General features: G+C 32.5%; 1 protein-coding gene across 1 annotated transcript; it reads left to right on the top strand.

The window, feature by feature from the left end:
• The first annotated feature begins 8,161 nt into the window (after positions 1-8,161).
• On the top strand, positions 8,162-8,806 carry LOC125190028 (F-box protein At1g11270-like). The gene has a single exon (XM_048087229.1). It carries the CDS (start codon positions 8,162-8,164, stop codon positions 8,804-8,806), a length of 645 nt encoding a protein of 214 aa, XP_047943186.1.
• Positions 8,807-17,681: the final 8,875 nt, after the last annotated feature.

Consider the following 17,681-nt stretch of genomic DNA (forward strand, 5'->3'; position numbering starts at 1 on the left):
TTATGACAGAACACCTTTAATATATCTTTCACAATATGGGTCATAGTAAGTAATCGTCTACTAATTCATTACTACTATACTTTTTCCTTTTCTGACAACAAATTATTTAATTGAAATAATAACGTTTCGTATTTTTGCAGTGGCAAATATGGGATCGATAACTGTGTTCTTGTACCGTATGACGTTGGGTTTATTATCAGGATTATTGTAGCGTAAGTATATATAATATAGTTATTAGCATTTCTACATCATCTAACATATTTTTAACACTCTTCCCTTCTATGAATTTAAGTAACGTGTTCAATGAATTTAATGCAGGGTGATAGTACAAGTCCTTGGCAGCTACAACACTCTTCCCTTCTATGCCCTTGTTATTCAGGTTTTGCAATCACTTTCAGTTTTGTAACTAATACTGCTACTGACCTACCGTAAATCTTTATCTAATGCGGTCTTTAATGAATTTGCAGATGGGGTCAAAGCATAAAAGCACAGTGCTTGAAGAGCCAACAGATGCCCCCACGTTGCAACAATCACTGCCCCCGCCCACTTGTACGGAGGTTGTACATAGTGATGAAGAGATAGTTGAAATACGATGTGAGGGACTGCGGATGCCTCCACGTCCCATCAGTCACCGCCTACGGTGTCTATGCCTCCACATCTCATCAGTGACACACCACCAGAGGATGCGGAGGTAGAGATCACGGTTGAAGAGGATGCGGAGGTAGAGATCACAGTTGAAGAAGATGCGGAGGTAGAGATCACAGTTGAAGAGGAATATGTGGAGGTGTTGCCGGTTCTAGAAGAGACCGGCGAAGATGCTAGCTCAGGGACGAAGTCGGACGCCCAAAGCGTCAGTCTAGGAGACCAGCTGGACGCCCAAAGCGTCAGTCCGGGAGACTCGGCATTGAGCGAAGTTTAGTTTTGTTGCTTGAGCGTGTTTTGTTGTTAGATTTTGTACATTTGATAGATTTGAGTTGTCATAGTGACTTTTGGTTTATGGAATATATACTAGTTAGCCTCTCATCTTGGCATGCTTAAGTAACAACATCAAGGCTATACATCGACAATAAACAATTCTAAATATAGCCTTACTCCCCAAAAAATAGATATCCGACAACTGAACAGATTAATTGAGCAAAAGAAAACGGTCTAAACAAACATCACCAAGTCTATCTGCAATAATAGCAATCACCAACAATAGATCTCATAGAGATGAACGGCTTTTTGATTTTGTAGATGTTTGACTGATTAGAATTTTCGAAAATGGCGAAGCCTTGATGAAAAGTGATTTGATGTTATATATACACATGTAAGACGTTTTTTGTCATATTCTGTCAACTACAAATGTGGTTTATAACATTGTATTTGGCTATTAAATGAACTATTGGAGTTTGTTGTAAGAATTGTGACTTGTGTTTGTAGGAAGAAGAAACAGGGAGAGAGATGTAGTTGTGAGAGAAAAGATATTGAGCTCCACTTATCTCGTGTATTATTCAATTATTCAATTACTAGGGTTTAACCTTATACATATGGTACCGTGCAGATTTCAAGTCACGTACCGTGCAAATTTCAAGTCACGTACCGTGCAGATTTCAAGTCGTGCAAATTTCAAGTCACGCACCGTGCAAATTTCAAGTCAGGCAAATTTCAAGTCACGCACCTAGCAAATTTCAAGTCAATTTTTCACGAACACAATGCAAATTAAATACTACACATTAATTATTTAATTTATTAGCGTTTATCTAAAATATTATAATCATAACAGGAAGCAACATATTTAAAATTTATTCTTAAACATGTCATGTTTTCAATAATTAGTGTTTTTTAAGTTGCAATCAGAGTTGAGTTTTCATAGAGTTAAGCTATATATGTGAATATAAGCATAAAACAATGCATTTGCGACGATGTATGAGTTAACTAAAACAATTCAAAATTAATTCTAAAATTGTGTATTTTATTTTATATTTAAGTTTTTATTACTATAAATTAGAAAAACTGAAATGCACGTCTCTATGTGATTTAGAGTCAATTTATTGGCCGGCGATAACGAAGAACGGGCCCTCCTGTTAACCCCCGTCTGGGCCGTTGCCACAACTTGTCTAATCTTCATCTTCTTCGGCACCTCGGCCAAACAACTGATCCATCGCGTGAGCAGGGTAAGTTTTCACACTTGACTAAAGTCATTTCCTTTTCAGGAAATAATTAGGGGTTTTAATGATAATTAGACCATTAAGAAATCCCTCCCTTATTACAATTAAAAACTTAATTAAACTATTAAAAAAACTAAAAAATGAAACGCTGCAATTTGATAAATTTTAATTGAGAAGAACAAAAACTCGTCTTATATAATATTGATAAATTTGATAATTTATGTATTTTTAAAATGCACTGCGTTTGTGAAAGAATAACTTGAAATTCGCACGGTATCATAGGTAGGGGTGTGCTTAACCGAGGTGACTTAAAATTCGCATGGTCCAATAAGTCGTTTCATAGTTACTCCCTCCGTCCCCCATTAGGAGTCTCATTTAAGAAATGTTAAGAAAAAAGAGAAATGACATTGTAGTTGCAATTTGATAAATTTTAATTGAGAAGAACAAAAACTTGTCTTATGTAATATTGATAAATTTGATAATTTATGTGTTTTTAAAATGCACTGCGCGTTTGTGAAAGAATAACTTGAAATTCACACGGTATCATAGGTAGGGGTGTGCTTAACCGAGGTGACTTGAAATTCGCACGGTCCAGTAAGTCGTTTCATAGTTACTCCCTTCGTTCCCCATTAGGAGTCTCATTTATGGCTGGCACGGGTTTTAAGAAATGTTAAAAAAAGTGAGTGGAAAAAAGTTAGAGGAATAGGAATCCCACTTGTATATATTAGTTTTAAATAAAGCGTGTCATCTTAAACGGAACGAAGGGAGTAATTTTTATCCACAGTAGCATGTAGGATAAGAAAATTCACCTCTATTGCTTTCCAAGAATTTCGGAAATCATTCTTCATTTCTTAAAGTTACTCTCCTCGTGGGTCTCGAAAGATACTAACTTGAATTTGATGACATGCATTCTATTTTCTTCTACGTCTCCTTTTAGTCTTATTGTAATAATTATTGGAGTTATAAATTAACCTGTAGACTAATTTATAAAACGTAAGATCGAAACAAGGGGTTTTCATTCTCACCTCCATTCTTTACTCAGAGATTCGATCATGTTCAACAAGGAATTATTTTTTTCTTGTCTGGGTGATTGTCCTTTGATCATTTCGAATTTCATATGTTACTTTGATAACATAATCCGAAGATTAATTTCTTACTCGAATCCAACACCTTAATTTCACGAATCACTTGTTAATAAAGAAAAGAATCACTTGTTAATAAAGAAAAAATTAGTTGAAACAGTGTTAATGAAATATCTCTATCTTTGACCAACATATATCTATCCATCTATACATCTATATAAAAGGCGAGTTTTGACTTTATTTTAAAATATTTACAAGTTAGGGGATGAATTTTAATATTTAAAAGATATGTCATCATCAATATAGAAAATGGAATGTTAGAAAAAACGGTTCATTGCCTTCTATTTTACAATATTAATAAATAATTACACAATTCATAATGATACTTATGGCCATTTAATATTGCCGGGTGGAATGATTGCACACGATTTCTATATTGACTGCTAACTTGAAACGCATATTCATATTTGCTAATTAAACCATAAATTAATATTTGATTTAATTGTTATTGATTAGCTAAAATATGAGACTTTTTCAAATTCTCCTTTGTCTTTTAATGCCCGGCCCCGCTCCCAATTAATTCTCCTATCATAAATGTACACACAAACATGTATATAATGGGGTTGTATTTTAGAAATTAGAAATAATGTCTTGCATATTGTTCTACATGTTTACTGAATTCGGAGGTCCGGTTCCATACCGACCATATGAAGTCTGAAGACCTGGCCTTTTCCATTGCCAAAGATGTTAGAAAAGGAGGCTCTTAAATTGTTATATGGTAGTAAATTGTTTTTTTCTTTAAACATGCTGACTATATATGAAACTCATGATAAATTACTTGGACTATTGGTGGTCCGTTTATAGCTACCAGCTATGACTTTGATGCGCCTCTTGATGAATATGGCCCGTGCACGAATTTATTTATGTTGATGTTTTATGCTCTAGATACGATTGACTCCCTATTCGATCAGTTTAAACATTTTATTTTATCGACTTTACGACTAGATAGTGGATTGACATCTTAATTTTACGTGTGTAGGATTGATGAGGAAACCTTAGTGGAGCCATTTGAAAGATTTCATAGAGCCATCAAGCTCTGTGAGCCAGGTTTTAGATATAGATATTATTATAAAGATATTGGAAGATGAATTGAATAAGGAATATTCAGAATTGGCCTAAAATGCCTCAACAAATCTCTATTTAAAGATATGAGTTTGAACAAATTGAATCCAAAATTATGTACAAATTCCCTGAGTTAAAAATAGTTAGCAAATTCAGGGCTTAGATACGCAACGGTGGAGAAGGCTAGCGTCTTGCTCCGTCGGATTTTTCTTCTCCATTCTTTTTAGATGTTGTTCCTTCTAACAAATATATTAGCGTCTTGACCAATTTTGATGATTTTATATACTAAGTATGATTTATGTAATTCATTTTATGTCACAAAATGTGTATACTTGATGAATAAAATTTAAAGTAATACTAGTATTCCTTTATACTATAGACATGTGGAACTCGGTTTTTTTTTATTTGCGTATGCACATATGTATAACATTTCTGTGTAATATTTTATGCCAAGACTTTAAATTTTAATTATCTTTGCAAAATATATTATGATTCAAATCATTTCAGTTTTATGGATTATATACCATCCTTTTGATAATTATAACAAAATCTTCAGATGATTTGGAGAATATACAATTTAAAATTAATAGTGGATTTCGATTCATGATTTAGTGGAATATACTCCATATAAAACTATATATTAGTTTTATTAAGTAGATTCCGATTCATGATTTAGTGGAGTATTGCTACATTAGTTGTTTTACATTTATTCTATATATTTATATGGAGCATATATATACTATGATTCTATATATGTCTTTTATATCACAAATCATGAAGATTGTTTAGTATTCCAAACATATCTTAATTAGAGATTAATTATAACAATAAATCACACATTTATTAGTTTTATTCTTCCGGCAGACTAATTACAAAAGATCTTGACTCTATTTTTGGTAGATTATAATTAATTAGGATCAATTTATAATTTTAATTCCTTGATTTCTGATTTCTTTCCAACGATGCATATCACATTTTCATAATTTTTACCAAATAAGTACAGATTCCCTTTATTAATCCCAATAATGCAATAATCATTTCAATCAAACATATTCTATAAAAAGGAGTAGAAACAAACAAAAAATAAAACACACAAATCAATCTCATTCTATCATACCATTGCAAACATGTCCAAACATCAATTCCTCTTTCTTGTCTTCACTATGTGTGTTGTCTCTTTGAGCAACGCCTGTTTAGAGAGCAAGTTAGAGAAAGTGATTCACGTTATGAATAGAACCCCCGACAACATAGTGGTGCATTGCAAGTCTAAAGACAACAATCTCGGATTCCACACACTCGTTCCGGGCCAAGACTATAACTTCCAATTTTGTGTGAATGTTTTTGAGACAAACTTCGATTGTACCGTGGAATGGGCTAACAACAAAAGAGGGTTTGATGCTTATACCAAGACTTGGTTAGTGAATGGCTATCCATGTGGCGGTCGTGATTGTATTTATGAAGCCAAAACAGATGCTATATACCGAAATGGGAAAGAGAAATACCCATGGGAACCCAAAAATTAGTCTTAAAATTTAGTCTTATAGTACTATAATTTTATGTGTAGTCAAAGCTAGGTTTCATTCATTATGATGTACTAGTACGCTTTTATTTGAATGTTTTTGAGTTTTATGACTTTTATCTTTCTTTATTTTATTTTGAATTTTCAATTTCCTAAGAAATTTGTCTAATTTATCAAACGAATTTTCACACTTGTTTATTGCATCAATGATTCGCAAATTTCTATTTGTGTCATCCCATCTAGAACCAATTTTCATTCATATTCCATATTACATCGCGATTATCTCAAGTAGTATTCTGATAAGTAGCTCCGGCAGCGAAGAGCGTGATCGCACCTCACGTTGAACCACACCTTCGACTCCTTAAGCAGCGCGTCCATCGGTTTTCCGGTAGCCGTATGTGCCCCTTCCTCCCTCTAGCCAAGAGGGTCGAGTTTGTAAACTGAATATAGTGAGAGAGAATTTCATAGGAGAGAAAGATCTTGGACGGTATTATAACTAGTGTTAGCCCATGCGCTATGCGCGACACATAGTATTTTTATTCTATTAATTAAACATTGTGAATAAACAAAATAAAAAAATAACATCATTGAATAAAATAAAATAAAAAAATATAGTACTATATAGTAACAATATGTTAAATAATTATAGATATAAAATTAAACTAACATGAAAATATTTGTCAATTACGACACTTACAGGTCAGGTCTCTACAGCGAATAAAATTATCATCATTAAAACATACATACTTCAAAACTAAAATACTATCAATATTAAATTGATAGCATAAAATATTTAATATATAACTAAAAAGTATGATGAGAACAATAATATCGTCATAAAAGATAAAATGATGTACAAAATAAATAAAAAACACACATATAAACATTAGAAAGTTTCTATTTTTAAGGGATGACCCTAAATGAAAATAGTTTCTATTTTTAAGTGACGAAGGTAGTAGTTCGTAAGACATGAAAAATCTTATATGCAACAACTTTAATTGTAAAATAATAAGAATAACAAACTAAAGAAAAAATAAATAATAAAATACAAACTCCAATTAGCAAAATAAAGAAAAATTTAATAATAAAATACAAAATACAAATTAATGATTATGCATTTGCGCGAAACAAATATAATAGTTTATTATCTTCATCTTCTTTGTTTCCTTTCGTTATTTTGTTGTTTTAGGTATTTTCTTTGCATGAAAACTATGGAGTGACAAAGTTGGCGATAAATGTGTAAAATTGTAGCTCCAAAATATTGTACTCCCTCCGTCCCGGAGTATTAGACTCACTTCTTTTGGGCACATGATTTAAGGAATTAATATTTAAATAGTTAAAGTGGAGAGAGTAAAGTATGAGAGAGGGAAAGAGTAGGGGAGAGAAGAGAGAAAAAAGTAGGTGGAGAATAAAATAAGATAGATGCTTTTTGCTAAAAAAGGAAATGAGTCTAATATGTTGGGACATCCCAAAAAGGAAAGTTGGTCTAATACCTTGGGACGGAGAGAGTAGATGTTAGTCACAAGGTGTACCTAAAAAAACCTACTCTCGAAGTCAGTTTTCGACATTAGCTCGTGATAACGCTTAGTTTCAAAGATAGTCAAAATTTCTTAGCCTGGAGTCCGCCCTTCCAACTTAGGCAATTTTCGTCTACTGATCTTATTGCCTTGACTCCTACTGTCCTACCAGATTTCTATATTCGTGAAAAAAGAACTGTTATAGACTGGACAGAAAAATTAAAATAAAACTAATAAAAAATAAAACAATCTAACATCAAGAAAAAACTTAAAAATGAACTAACATCACTGAAATAAAATAATCTCATATAAATGTACTACTATAGGTAAAGAGTAACAACTATACCGTGAAAAAATCTTCTTTTTGCAGAGAATTTCGTGATGCAATGGGACAAGACAATGAAGAATGAATAATAAGATAGCAAATGTATTTACAGACAAAAAGTTGAAAGTATTTTGTGAATTCCTCGGAACCGAGCCTTAAATCCTTGTTCCCTGCCTGGAAAAACAAACAATGAAAATTTTTAATTTTAGATAAATAACTAAAAATAATACTTCTATTGTGGAACACACATTCCAAGGGAATTACATTGGTTTGTCCATGTTTAAATAAACATGCACACACCGCATTCAAATCACTGACGAAGTATTGTTAGGTTGTAGATCGTTAAGAAATGTGAATTCCATGACTATATCATGCTCCCTTGTCCACGACAAACCACCCTAAATGTCAAGATTAACATCGAGAATTTTGGATTTGGAGTGAGTAGAATGACCAGAAAATATAAGGTGGTTAGGATTTTCGGTGAAAAATCATTGGAGGAGGAGTGCAAATATGGGTGCCAAGTATACACAGTTGGAACTGGATCGTGGAGAAAAGTTCCCTTTGGTGACTCGCTCAGGTTATGTGACGATGTTGGAGGGGTACTCGTGAATGGGAATCTTCATTGGACCGCCAAGGAAACAAGAAGAGGCTCTGGTGAATGGATTTGTTGCTTTGATCTTGAAACGGAACTTTTTAGCACCTTCCCTGCACCTCCTCTTCCTAGTAGTACAGGTAGGTCACTCTGTGTTTTGCGTGATTGCCTTTGTGTAAGCGATATTTCAACCACTGATGGGTGCATTATAATCTGGTTGATGGAGGAAAATGAGCACGGTTGGACAAAGATATTTGTCATCCCTGACGTTGATAGGCTTCCTGATGTTGATGTTTGGCCGATTAGAATTTTCGAAAATGGCGACGTCTTGATGGAATTCGAGGATGGCACGCTATTCTGCTATTCCAATAAAACAAAAACTTTTGACTACGACATTGTGTCTCGAGAGTATCGTGCACCGTTCCCCTCTACATTCGTGTATGCCCCGAGCTTTGTCTCTCTCAATAGTTTTGCTATGGAGAATGCATGGTCATTTTGAGTTGTGACTTTGTAGTTTCTTTCATGTCTGATTGTGAAATGCATAAAGGAGAGGAACTTGAGAGAGTGTACCTCTTATGCTAATATATTATTTGTAGCTTCTTGGTTTTATTTATGTTCTGGTGTCGCTTTAATGTTCTTGCTATATTCTGATGAAAAACAAATTGATGAATAAATTATTAGTATGTTTATTAAATTAGTTGCGCTAATGTGTGTTGTCTAGCGATATGGTAATTAATGTTGTACATCTAAGTTAGGGCTAGCAAATCGTGCAGATTGGGTCGCTATCGGGTCAACTCAATATCGACCCAACCATATCGGGTCCCAACCCAACCTAACCCGAAATCATCCTGGTTCTTATCAGGTACAACCCAACAGATTCGTGTTGGATTCTTGCGGATTTCGTGTCATCCAAAAAAATATCAGTCATGTCGGATTCGTGCGGATTTCGTGTCATCCAAAAAAATATCGGTCATCTTTTAATGATAGTAAGTTACAATATAGTTCAACGCTATACGATAACAACCGACATATGATATTATATAATTAAAATTTGATATTACACGGTAAAATAAGATATTACAAAATTAAAATAATTAATTTAAATAATTTTTGAATCCAAATAATAAAATTGAAGTATATTAAAATTGAATCTAAATAATAAAGTTAAAATAATTTAAATAATTATTTTTTAATAAAATTTAAGTATGCAGTAATATTTTTTTATCATAAAAAAAATTAATAATAGTATTAATCATATTTTTATTAATAAAATTAAAATATAATATTTTTTAATTAATAAAAATAATTAAAATTAAAATTTAATATATTATTTTAATTAATAAAAATAATTTTTTTTTCTTAACGGATAATCCAACCCGACCCAAATCCGACCTAACCCAACCCAAAATTTTCGGGTTCTTATTGGGTCGACCTTATAAGGACCCAAATCCTAAATGTGCGGTTCGTGTCGGGTTAACTTCGTCTTCGTGCGGATTAGTGTCGGATCAAAAATTGCCAGTCCTAATCTAAGTTATAATGATCGAGTTTATCATGGTACTATCTTTAAATTTAACCGATCATGTTTGAATGCGGATGCTGCAATTCTGATGAGGACGTAGTGTTCAACTTCGAACTCCCCTTTGATGAGTCAATCCATCATTCAACTAATGGTTTGATCTTTCTACGTGGCATCAATCATGATGATCTTATCTTGTGCAATCCAGTCACACATAACTATATCATGCTCCCTTCTCCTCGGCAAACTACCTTAAAAGATCAACTTGCAGTTGAGAATTTTGGATTTAGTGTGAGCGGAACGACAGCCTATTAAAGGTGGTTAGGGTTTTCATAAAAAACCACTTCGTTGACGAGTACAAAATGAATCCATTACCATCGTGCCAATATGAGTGCCAAGTATGCACCGTTGGGATTGACACGTGGAGAAAAGTTCCCTCTGGGCCCACTAAGGTTTTTCGATGACCTTAAAGGGGGTGTACTCTTTAATGGAAATCTTCATGGCGTTAATGAGATATTTCATACAACCGCATTTTTCCTTTGGACGGTTATAGATGAGAAAGAAGATAAAAGAGTGAGAAATTATGAAGATGGATTATCTAATTGTGGAGTAATTTAATTTGAATCACAAAAATCGTCATCGTGAGATGCACAATGCACCGTCAGAGGTAGGGAATTTTTCGGGAGACGATTTAAGACATGAACGTTGCGCTTCTTAGTACGGAAGATGCAACCATGAACATCAAATGGCCGCAAAATGTTTGCTATTACAAACACAACTAAATAAATCTTCAACATGTTCAAATTCAGATAGGGTGAGATGATTCAATAATAATTCACCCTATTGGATTCATTATATAGGCGAAAATGAGTTATTAATTTATTACTAAAATTTATCACAATTTGAAATATTTAGATGCTAAAAAATCTTATTTACATTAATTCAATACAAATTTGGATACTGTATTATCCCATCATCTATCATTAAATGTCGCAACTCAACATAAGGTATCAGATGAGAAAAAAGGAAACTTGAGATAAATTTAGTTTGCTTGTTTAGTTAATTATTTAAATTTTGATTGTACAATTAATAATATTGATAGTTTTCACAATTAAGCTAGTCGATCAAAATTTGTTATCCGCAAATTTTCGATTTGGCCCAACTGAGACCAACCGACGTGCTCGATCAATTTTATTTATTTTTTATATTTTCATCTATAACTACACATATTCTAAATTTTGTTTTTCAATTATTTTTATATTTTAATTAATATATAGTATAAATTTTATGAAAATTTGAATTTAGTGATATGACTTGATCCTAAGGTGTCCACAATGGTGACCCCCTTGGCATGCCCAAGCCACCAAAACTTGGGCATGCCCAATAAACTTGGCCCTCCCTTAAAAACTTGGCCACCACAATGATGGCCCCCTAGCTCCAAATTAAAATTAATTTTTTGAATTTTTTGTTATATGTTTTAATTTAACTAGAATAAAAATTAAGGGAATATAATAATTAAAAAAAATTGCATAATTTAATCATGCGTGAATTGAAACCAAATTTTCGTCGTATTATATATAGGGAAAATTATAAAACGAAAATTTTATAAAAACACTAAAAAAATGACGCCACCGCCGCCTACGGAGTGGCGTCATCAGAATCTGGCACATCTTCTTCAACACCTTCGTTGCCGCCACCACTGCCGCTTGCGTGTCCCGTCTCCGACCCTTTGCCCCACCCCAACTTCGACCTCAGCCTCAGTATGAGGTCGTAGTACATCCTCTTAGTCTCCGGGTCAGTCGACTTCTCGTACAAGGACAAGTTATCCTGAAGTTGCTTCATCATCTGCACCTCTAGGGTATGAGCCAACGTCGCCCTCGGTGTTGGGCCGATTGCAGACGTGCTCGTAGCAGAGACTTAGGAGGCGGATCAAGCTTCCCGGATTGCAGCACGCTGGCCCTGCAGACGTGGTCGCCTGGAGAGTGACGAGGGGGCCTCTTCCAAAGCATCGTCTCGCTACTACTGCTGTAGATGCCGGCTACGCCAAATCTTGTCTGCTTCGCATCAGGAGCACGCTCCTCTTCCTCAATGATGGCCTTGAATTTCGGGAACGAAGTATTCATCCCAGTAGGTGAACTTGGGCCACTTTACAGTATTAGACAACTGATGCGACAACGCCCGTACGTCGGCTTCGATGCGGCTGCTCTCAGCAATGCGGAGTTGGGTTTCGTATATGCCACTGAACCTCTTCACGTCTCTACTATCGTGCTAAACTTCTTCCAGATCTGGCCATGTGTACGCTCGACGGTGCCTGGTGGTTTGAATCTGTTGTACACCCCTAGGACGCGCTTCCAGAAGCAAATGTTGGTCTGATCCGTACCAATGAGGGCATTCGTCATGACCGCCTCCCAGGCCCCGGCTACAGCAATGGATTCCTCCGGGCTTTAGAATACCTCCACCGCCTCGCCCGCAACTTCCGCCGCCCCCTGCTCCCCATCGCTGCCGGCGCCTCTCCCACGGCCTTGGCTTCGCCCCGCACCACCGCCGCCTCTTCCATCGCCCCCTCTCTCCATATCCACGCTACCGGATGTCGGGGTCCCTAGTGTCCCCATCAACTGTTCCCATGCGAATCTATCAGATTCAGATAGAGGAGATTGGGTGTATTGGAATTGGGAGGATTGGAATTGATGAGAGGAGGATTGACCCCGGTATTGGGGTGTATGTTGCCACGGCGGCGGCGATTGCGAACTCCACATCTGATTTCGAGGGAGGGTGGAAAGTTGCCGAACTCCACCTTGCATTTTTGATAGTATGAAAATTGTATAAAAGGAAATTTAGAGTGTAAAAATGAGTGTGAAGTGAAAAATGGATGGAGAAGATATATATAAACAAATTTCAAAATAAAATCGGAATGCCCAAGGGCCGCGACTCTCGGCCACCTGCACTGGAGGGTCGCGCCTCGCCCCCTGCCCCTAAGTTGGTCAACCTCCACCCCCCCCCCCGCGCCTCCATGCGCCTCTAGTAGTGGGGGGCCGTGGCCCTCCCACTGTGGACACTCTAATAAATGGGCTTTACATGAAGAAGTGTTGGTCCGGCCCAATGAGTATAATTGAGCTGTCATGGCCCAACATTAAATTGAATGTGTGAACAAAATTCCGGAACGAGCTTTGCTTTTTTCTCGGGTCAGCCCGACCGATACTTCATAATAAAATATTGTGCTAATTTATTGCGCAGTAAATTGATCCTTATTTTATCATTTTTTCGCATTGTTGTAAGACTATAGTATCCATGCATTTTGCTTCTTGTAGAACTTGTTTTAGGCCATGATGATTTTGATGAATTCCATCTTGTGGAATGCGTTAGGATTTTAGGCTTATATTCGATTTTGTACTAGTATCTTTAGGATTTGTGTTTCTATATTTTGATAGTATAATGTAGTAAATATTTTATTGCTGCAAAAATTTGTATATGTATAACCTAATGATTTAGTACTTTGCAAAAAATTTTATTAGCCATACCTAATTTACCAAATTATATTTTGTGGAATGGATTGGGGATTAGGACTAAATTAATTGCAACCATATGTGATGCAAAGAAATATCATATATGGAATGTTGCTATTAATATTTTATCATTTATTTAAAGAGTAGTGCTAAATGACCATATTATGGCCCACCATAAAAATAAAAAAATTAATAAAAGATAGTGTATTTAATGTCATTTCGTTGAAATTAATACTTCTAAAAAGTATCAATTTTATTTGTACAATTGTACCCTTAGTTATGAAATATAAATATGAAGAGACTAGAATTTATACAATTCGATCATTCGTTATTGCATGAAATTTATATAAACAAAAATCAATATTTATTAAGGTTACATGATAATTAATTTAATTCTTTCTTATATTTATAGGGATGTGATCAAATGAAACTCTAAATATTGTACAAACCTAAAACTATGATTTGGATAATTGAAAAATATCAACAGATCACAAAAAACATCAACAGGAAAATGTCAACAGAATTTCAACGGTAGTCAATGATTGATGCTGTGTTGATATTGTGTTGACATTAAAATCTTGAAATTTTACACTGTGTTGATATTGTATTGAAACTGTGTTGAAGCTGTGTTGAGGAGTTTTGAGTTTGTACAATATATAAGTTTCATTTTATCACTACCCTATATTTATAATACCAACGCATCGTGGTAATACTTTTATTTTTCATATTTACTTAAAATACTCTAAATGTTTGTATATTTACAAATAAGTAAAATTGATCTTTGATCAATATACTTATTTATATTAATAATCATGGGTTAATATTATAAATGATAAATAAACTACTATCAAATTAGTTCCTAAATCAATTTATTTCATAAGGATTACTAAACTTTATATTTCATTTCATTTAATGTTTTTATTTAAATTTCTCAATTACTTTATTTTAAATGGAAATTAAATTCTCCATAATCTCTTCTATATATTTAAATTAAATTACTGAACTTTTGGTCAATTGGATCTAGTATAAAACAATTATTAGTATATTGATATATGAAATTATATTGTAATACACTATATTTTTAGTATAATTAATTGTTTTTACAATATAACATAATAAAATATTATAGACAATCTAATCGTGTTACAACTTAGTTAATATTGATTCCAACTTGGTATAATAGGAAAACAATTTTAAAAGGACAAAAACTTAATCTTAAATTAAAAAATAGTGTAAAAATAAATTATTGAAAACAGAAAATTAAAGAATGAATGAATCTAATAAAAGAAATACGTATAAAAGTGTAAAATTTGGATTAGAGAAATGAAATAAAAATAGAAGGGTAATAGTGTAAAATTATTTGAGCAGTAAATGACTTATTTGAAACATTAATAGCCATACCATCTAAATTTACTAAAATGCCATTTTATGGCCAGCCATGATGTGGCCACGTAGCATTACCCTTGTTTAAATTGGGGCAAATCTAACCTTTCGGAACGAACTGAGCTACGCCCAGGCATATTATCCTTTGCTAACATATAATAGTACCGTGTAGTAGAAGTATGAACATCATCAATTGAAAAGAATTACGCGTGTTGGTCTATCGCGCGATATGGTAGTTAATATCAGATATCTAAGTTATTATAATAATAATAATAATAATAATAATAATAATAATAATAATAATAATAAAACTATATCATATTGCTTAAATATGTAAGAATCTTAAAACTGGGAAAAAGAATATCTAAGAAAAGTTAGGATTCAGAATCCTGGAAAGTTGTACTAACTTTCCTTGTTCTCGGATTCTGATTACTTTCTCAGTTTGATTTAAAACCAAAACAAACACAGGAATTTAACATGTGAAGAATATGAATATTTCTATTAAAAATTAGAGGCATTATATTTAGGGAAATGCTATGTAGCCACATTATGGCTGGCCATAATAGGATATAATGGTCAATAAATTACTAACTCTCTTTAATGTCTTGTGTATTTTTACAAAATAACCCTTTTCTCAATATAATTAATGTACTACTGAAGAATCTAACTGATTATGGAAAATGGCGTCTGAGAAGTGGAGTTGGAGGCATAAAAATCAATTTTAACTTAATCTTTAGTTTAGCCTAATTTATGTATTTTTAGACACTTTCATCATACTGTTTAAAATCACAGAACTTATAAATTAAGTTATATTTCAGTATTATCAATTATTTTAAATATGTATATTATAATATTAACATATTCCTATATTAGTATTCTTTATATAGGTATAAAAATTATAGTACAATGGAGTGTTAATATTTTGATTTATTAGTTATATTTATTTAAACGAATCATATATTAATTAAAATTTGTGATTAAATTCGAGAATAACTACTTAATATTAAAATTCTCATTTGAATCGATATAAATTGAGACCACAAATAAGTTGAATAATCTAATAGTGCTAATATAAAAACCCATAAATGGCACAACTTAGATTTGCAAATTATTATAAAGATCATTACATTTTTTTTTATAAATAATTGATTTTTTTTTTATAAATAATTGAATTTGAGCCGTAATATGTCTCAATGTACATTATAGTGATGTTTGTAGATATTTTATATATATATATATATATATATATATATATATATTATATTATATTGTAACGAGGTCCGCATATTCTACTAATTAATTGATTATAGATTTTTCGTCAATCTTGTAATCAACATAAAAACCAAATTATATTCGATTCCTACGCTAAGTTCTCGGTTGATAACTGACTAATGAATGTAAGAATCAAAATATCCAATAACCAATACTTAAAAATTCAATGCTACTAATTCAACAATATATTACTATCAAATAATATTCAATAATTTATTCATAATAACCTAAAAAAAATAGGAATTAATCCAAGATCCATTAAAATATTCAATTTCATCGAATATTTATAGTAGTATATATTTCTTGACTAGTAAGTATACTGTGACATAATACTACAATGTATAACACCACTATATCATGAAATGTTACAAAATCAATAATAATATTTTATATATAAAAGTATATTATGATATTATATTTTCTCCGTCCCAATTAAGTTGTGTCAAAACTTTTGGGCACAGAGATTAAAAAATTGTGTTAAAAAATAGGATAGATGAATAAAATAAGAGAGATAAAAAGAGATAGTAACGTAGATGGTGGATTAGAATAAAGTAAGAGTGATTGAATATTTTTTTTTTTGTTAAAAAAGAAAATGACTCGACTTAGTTGGAATATTCAAAAATAAATACGACTAACTTAGTTGGGACGGAGGGAATATATATAATTAATTAATTGATAATATCAAAATATGACATTATATTTTAACATTGAAATACTCTTCCTCGAAAAAAATATTAAAATAATATTTTTATTATTATTAATATTTATAAGTTACTTGAATATTCTGATTAAACGTATTTTAAATCAAGATTATTTAAAATTAAAATTTTATTCAGTAACTAAAATTTATTAGTTGGATTCTACATAAGTAAATATATTCTACTCCCTCCGTCCCATAAAAGTTGAGACAAAACTTTTGGGCACGGAGATTAAGAATTTATATTAAATAAATAGGAGAGATGAAAAAAGTAGGAAAGATAAGAGAGAGTAAAGTAAATGATGGAATAAAGTAAAAGTGATTAGATGTTTTGTCTTTAGTTAAAAAAGGAAATGACTCAACTTTGTTGGAACGGACTAAAAAGGAATACGACTCAACTTTTATGGGACGGAGGGAGTACTACATAAGTATTTAATATTTAAGGATAAATTAGTCTTAAAAAAATTGTTACTCTCTAGATGCATAAATTTTAACAATAGAGCATTAATTACACAGAATTTTAATAATATTTTAAGATTATGGCTGGTCATAATGTGGCCATTTAGCATCACTCTTATAAGTGGGAGTTGTGTGAAATAGTTTAGAAATGCCATTGGAGGTGTTATTGGAGGGAAACGTTATTTTATGTGTTCTCTCATATGCTAACATCGTAACTAAGCTTTACAAGATATATATGGAAACCTGTGCTGTATAATTTAAAAATATTTTATAGCATAGAAAATAGACATCCAGGATAGCATTAAATCCTATCCTATGACAATTACTATATAGCTTCCATTTTCCAAAGCATATCCAAAGCACCTTTGCCTGCAAAAAAAAAGTTCACAATTAGTTATAAATAGATAAGTTGTTGCAATTACACATTCGAACTAATACTTAATTGGAGTAACTTAGGGGATGTTCGATTGGCAAGATTAAATCTAATAATTAAATATGTATTATGTTTGGTTTATAAAATTGAACCCTACAACTTAATCCTAGA

Source organism: Salvia hispanica, chromosome 5, assembly GCF_023119035.1.
Source record: "Salvia hispanica cultivar TCC Black 2014 chromosome 5, UniMelb_Shisp_WGS_1.0, whole genome shotgun sequence".
In the NCBI taxonomy this organism is placed as follows: Eukaryota; Viridiplantae; Streptophyta; class Magnoliopsida; order Lamiales; family Lamiaceae; genus Salvia; species Salvia hispanica.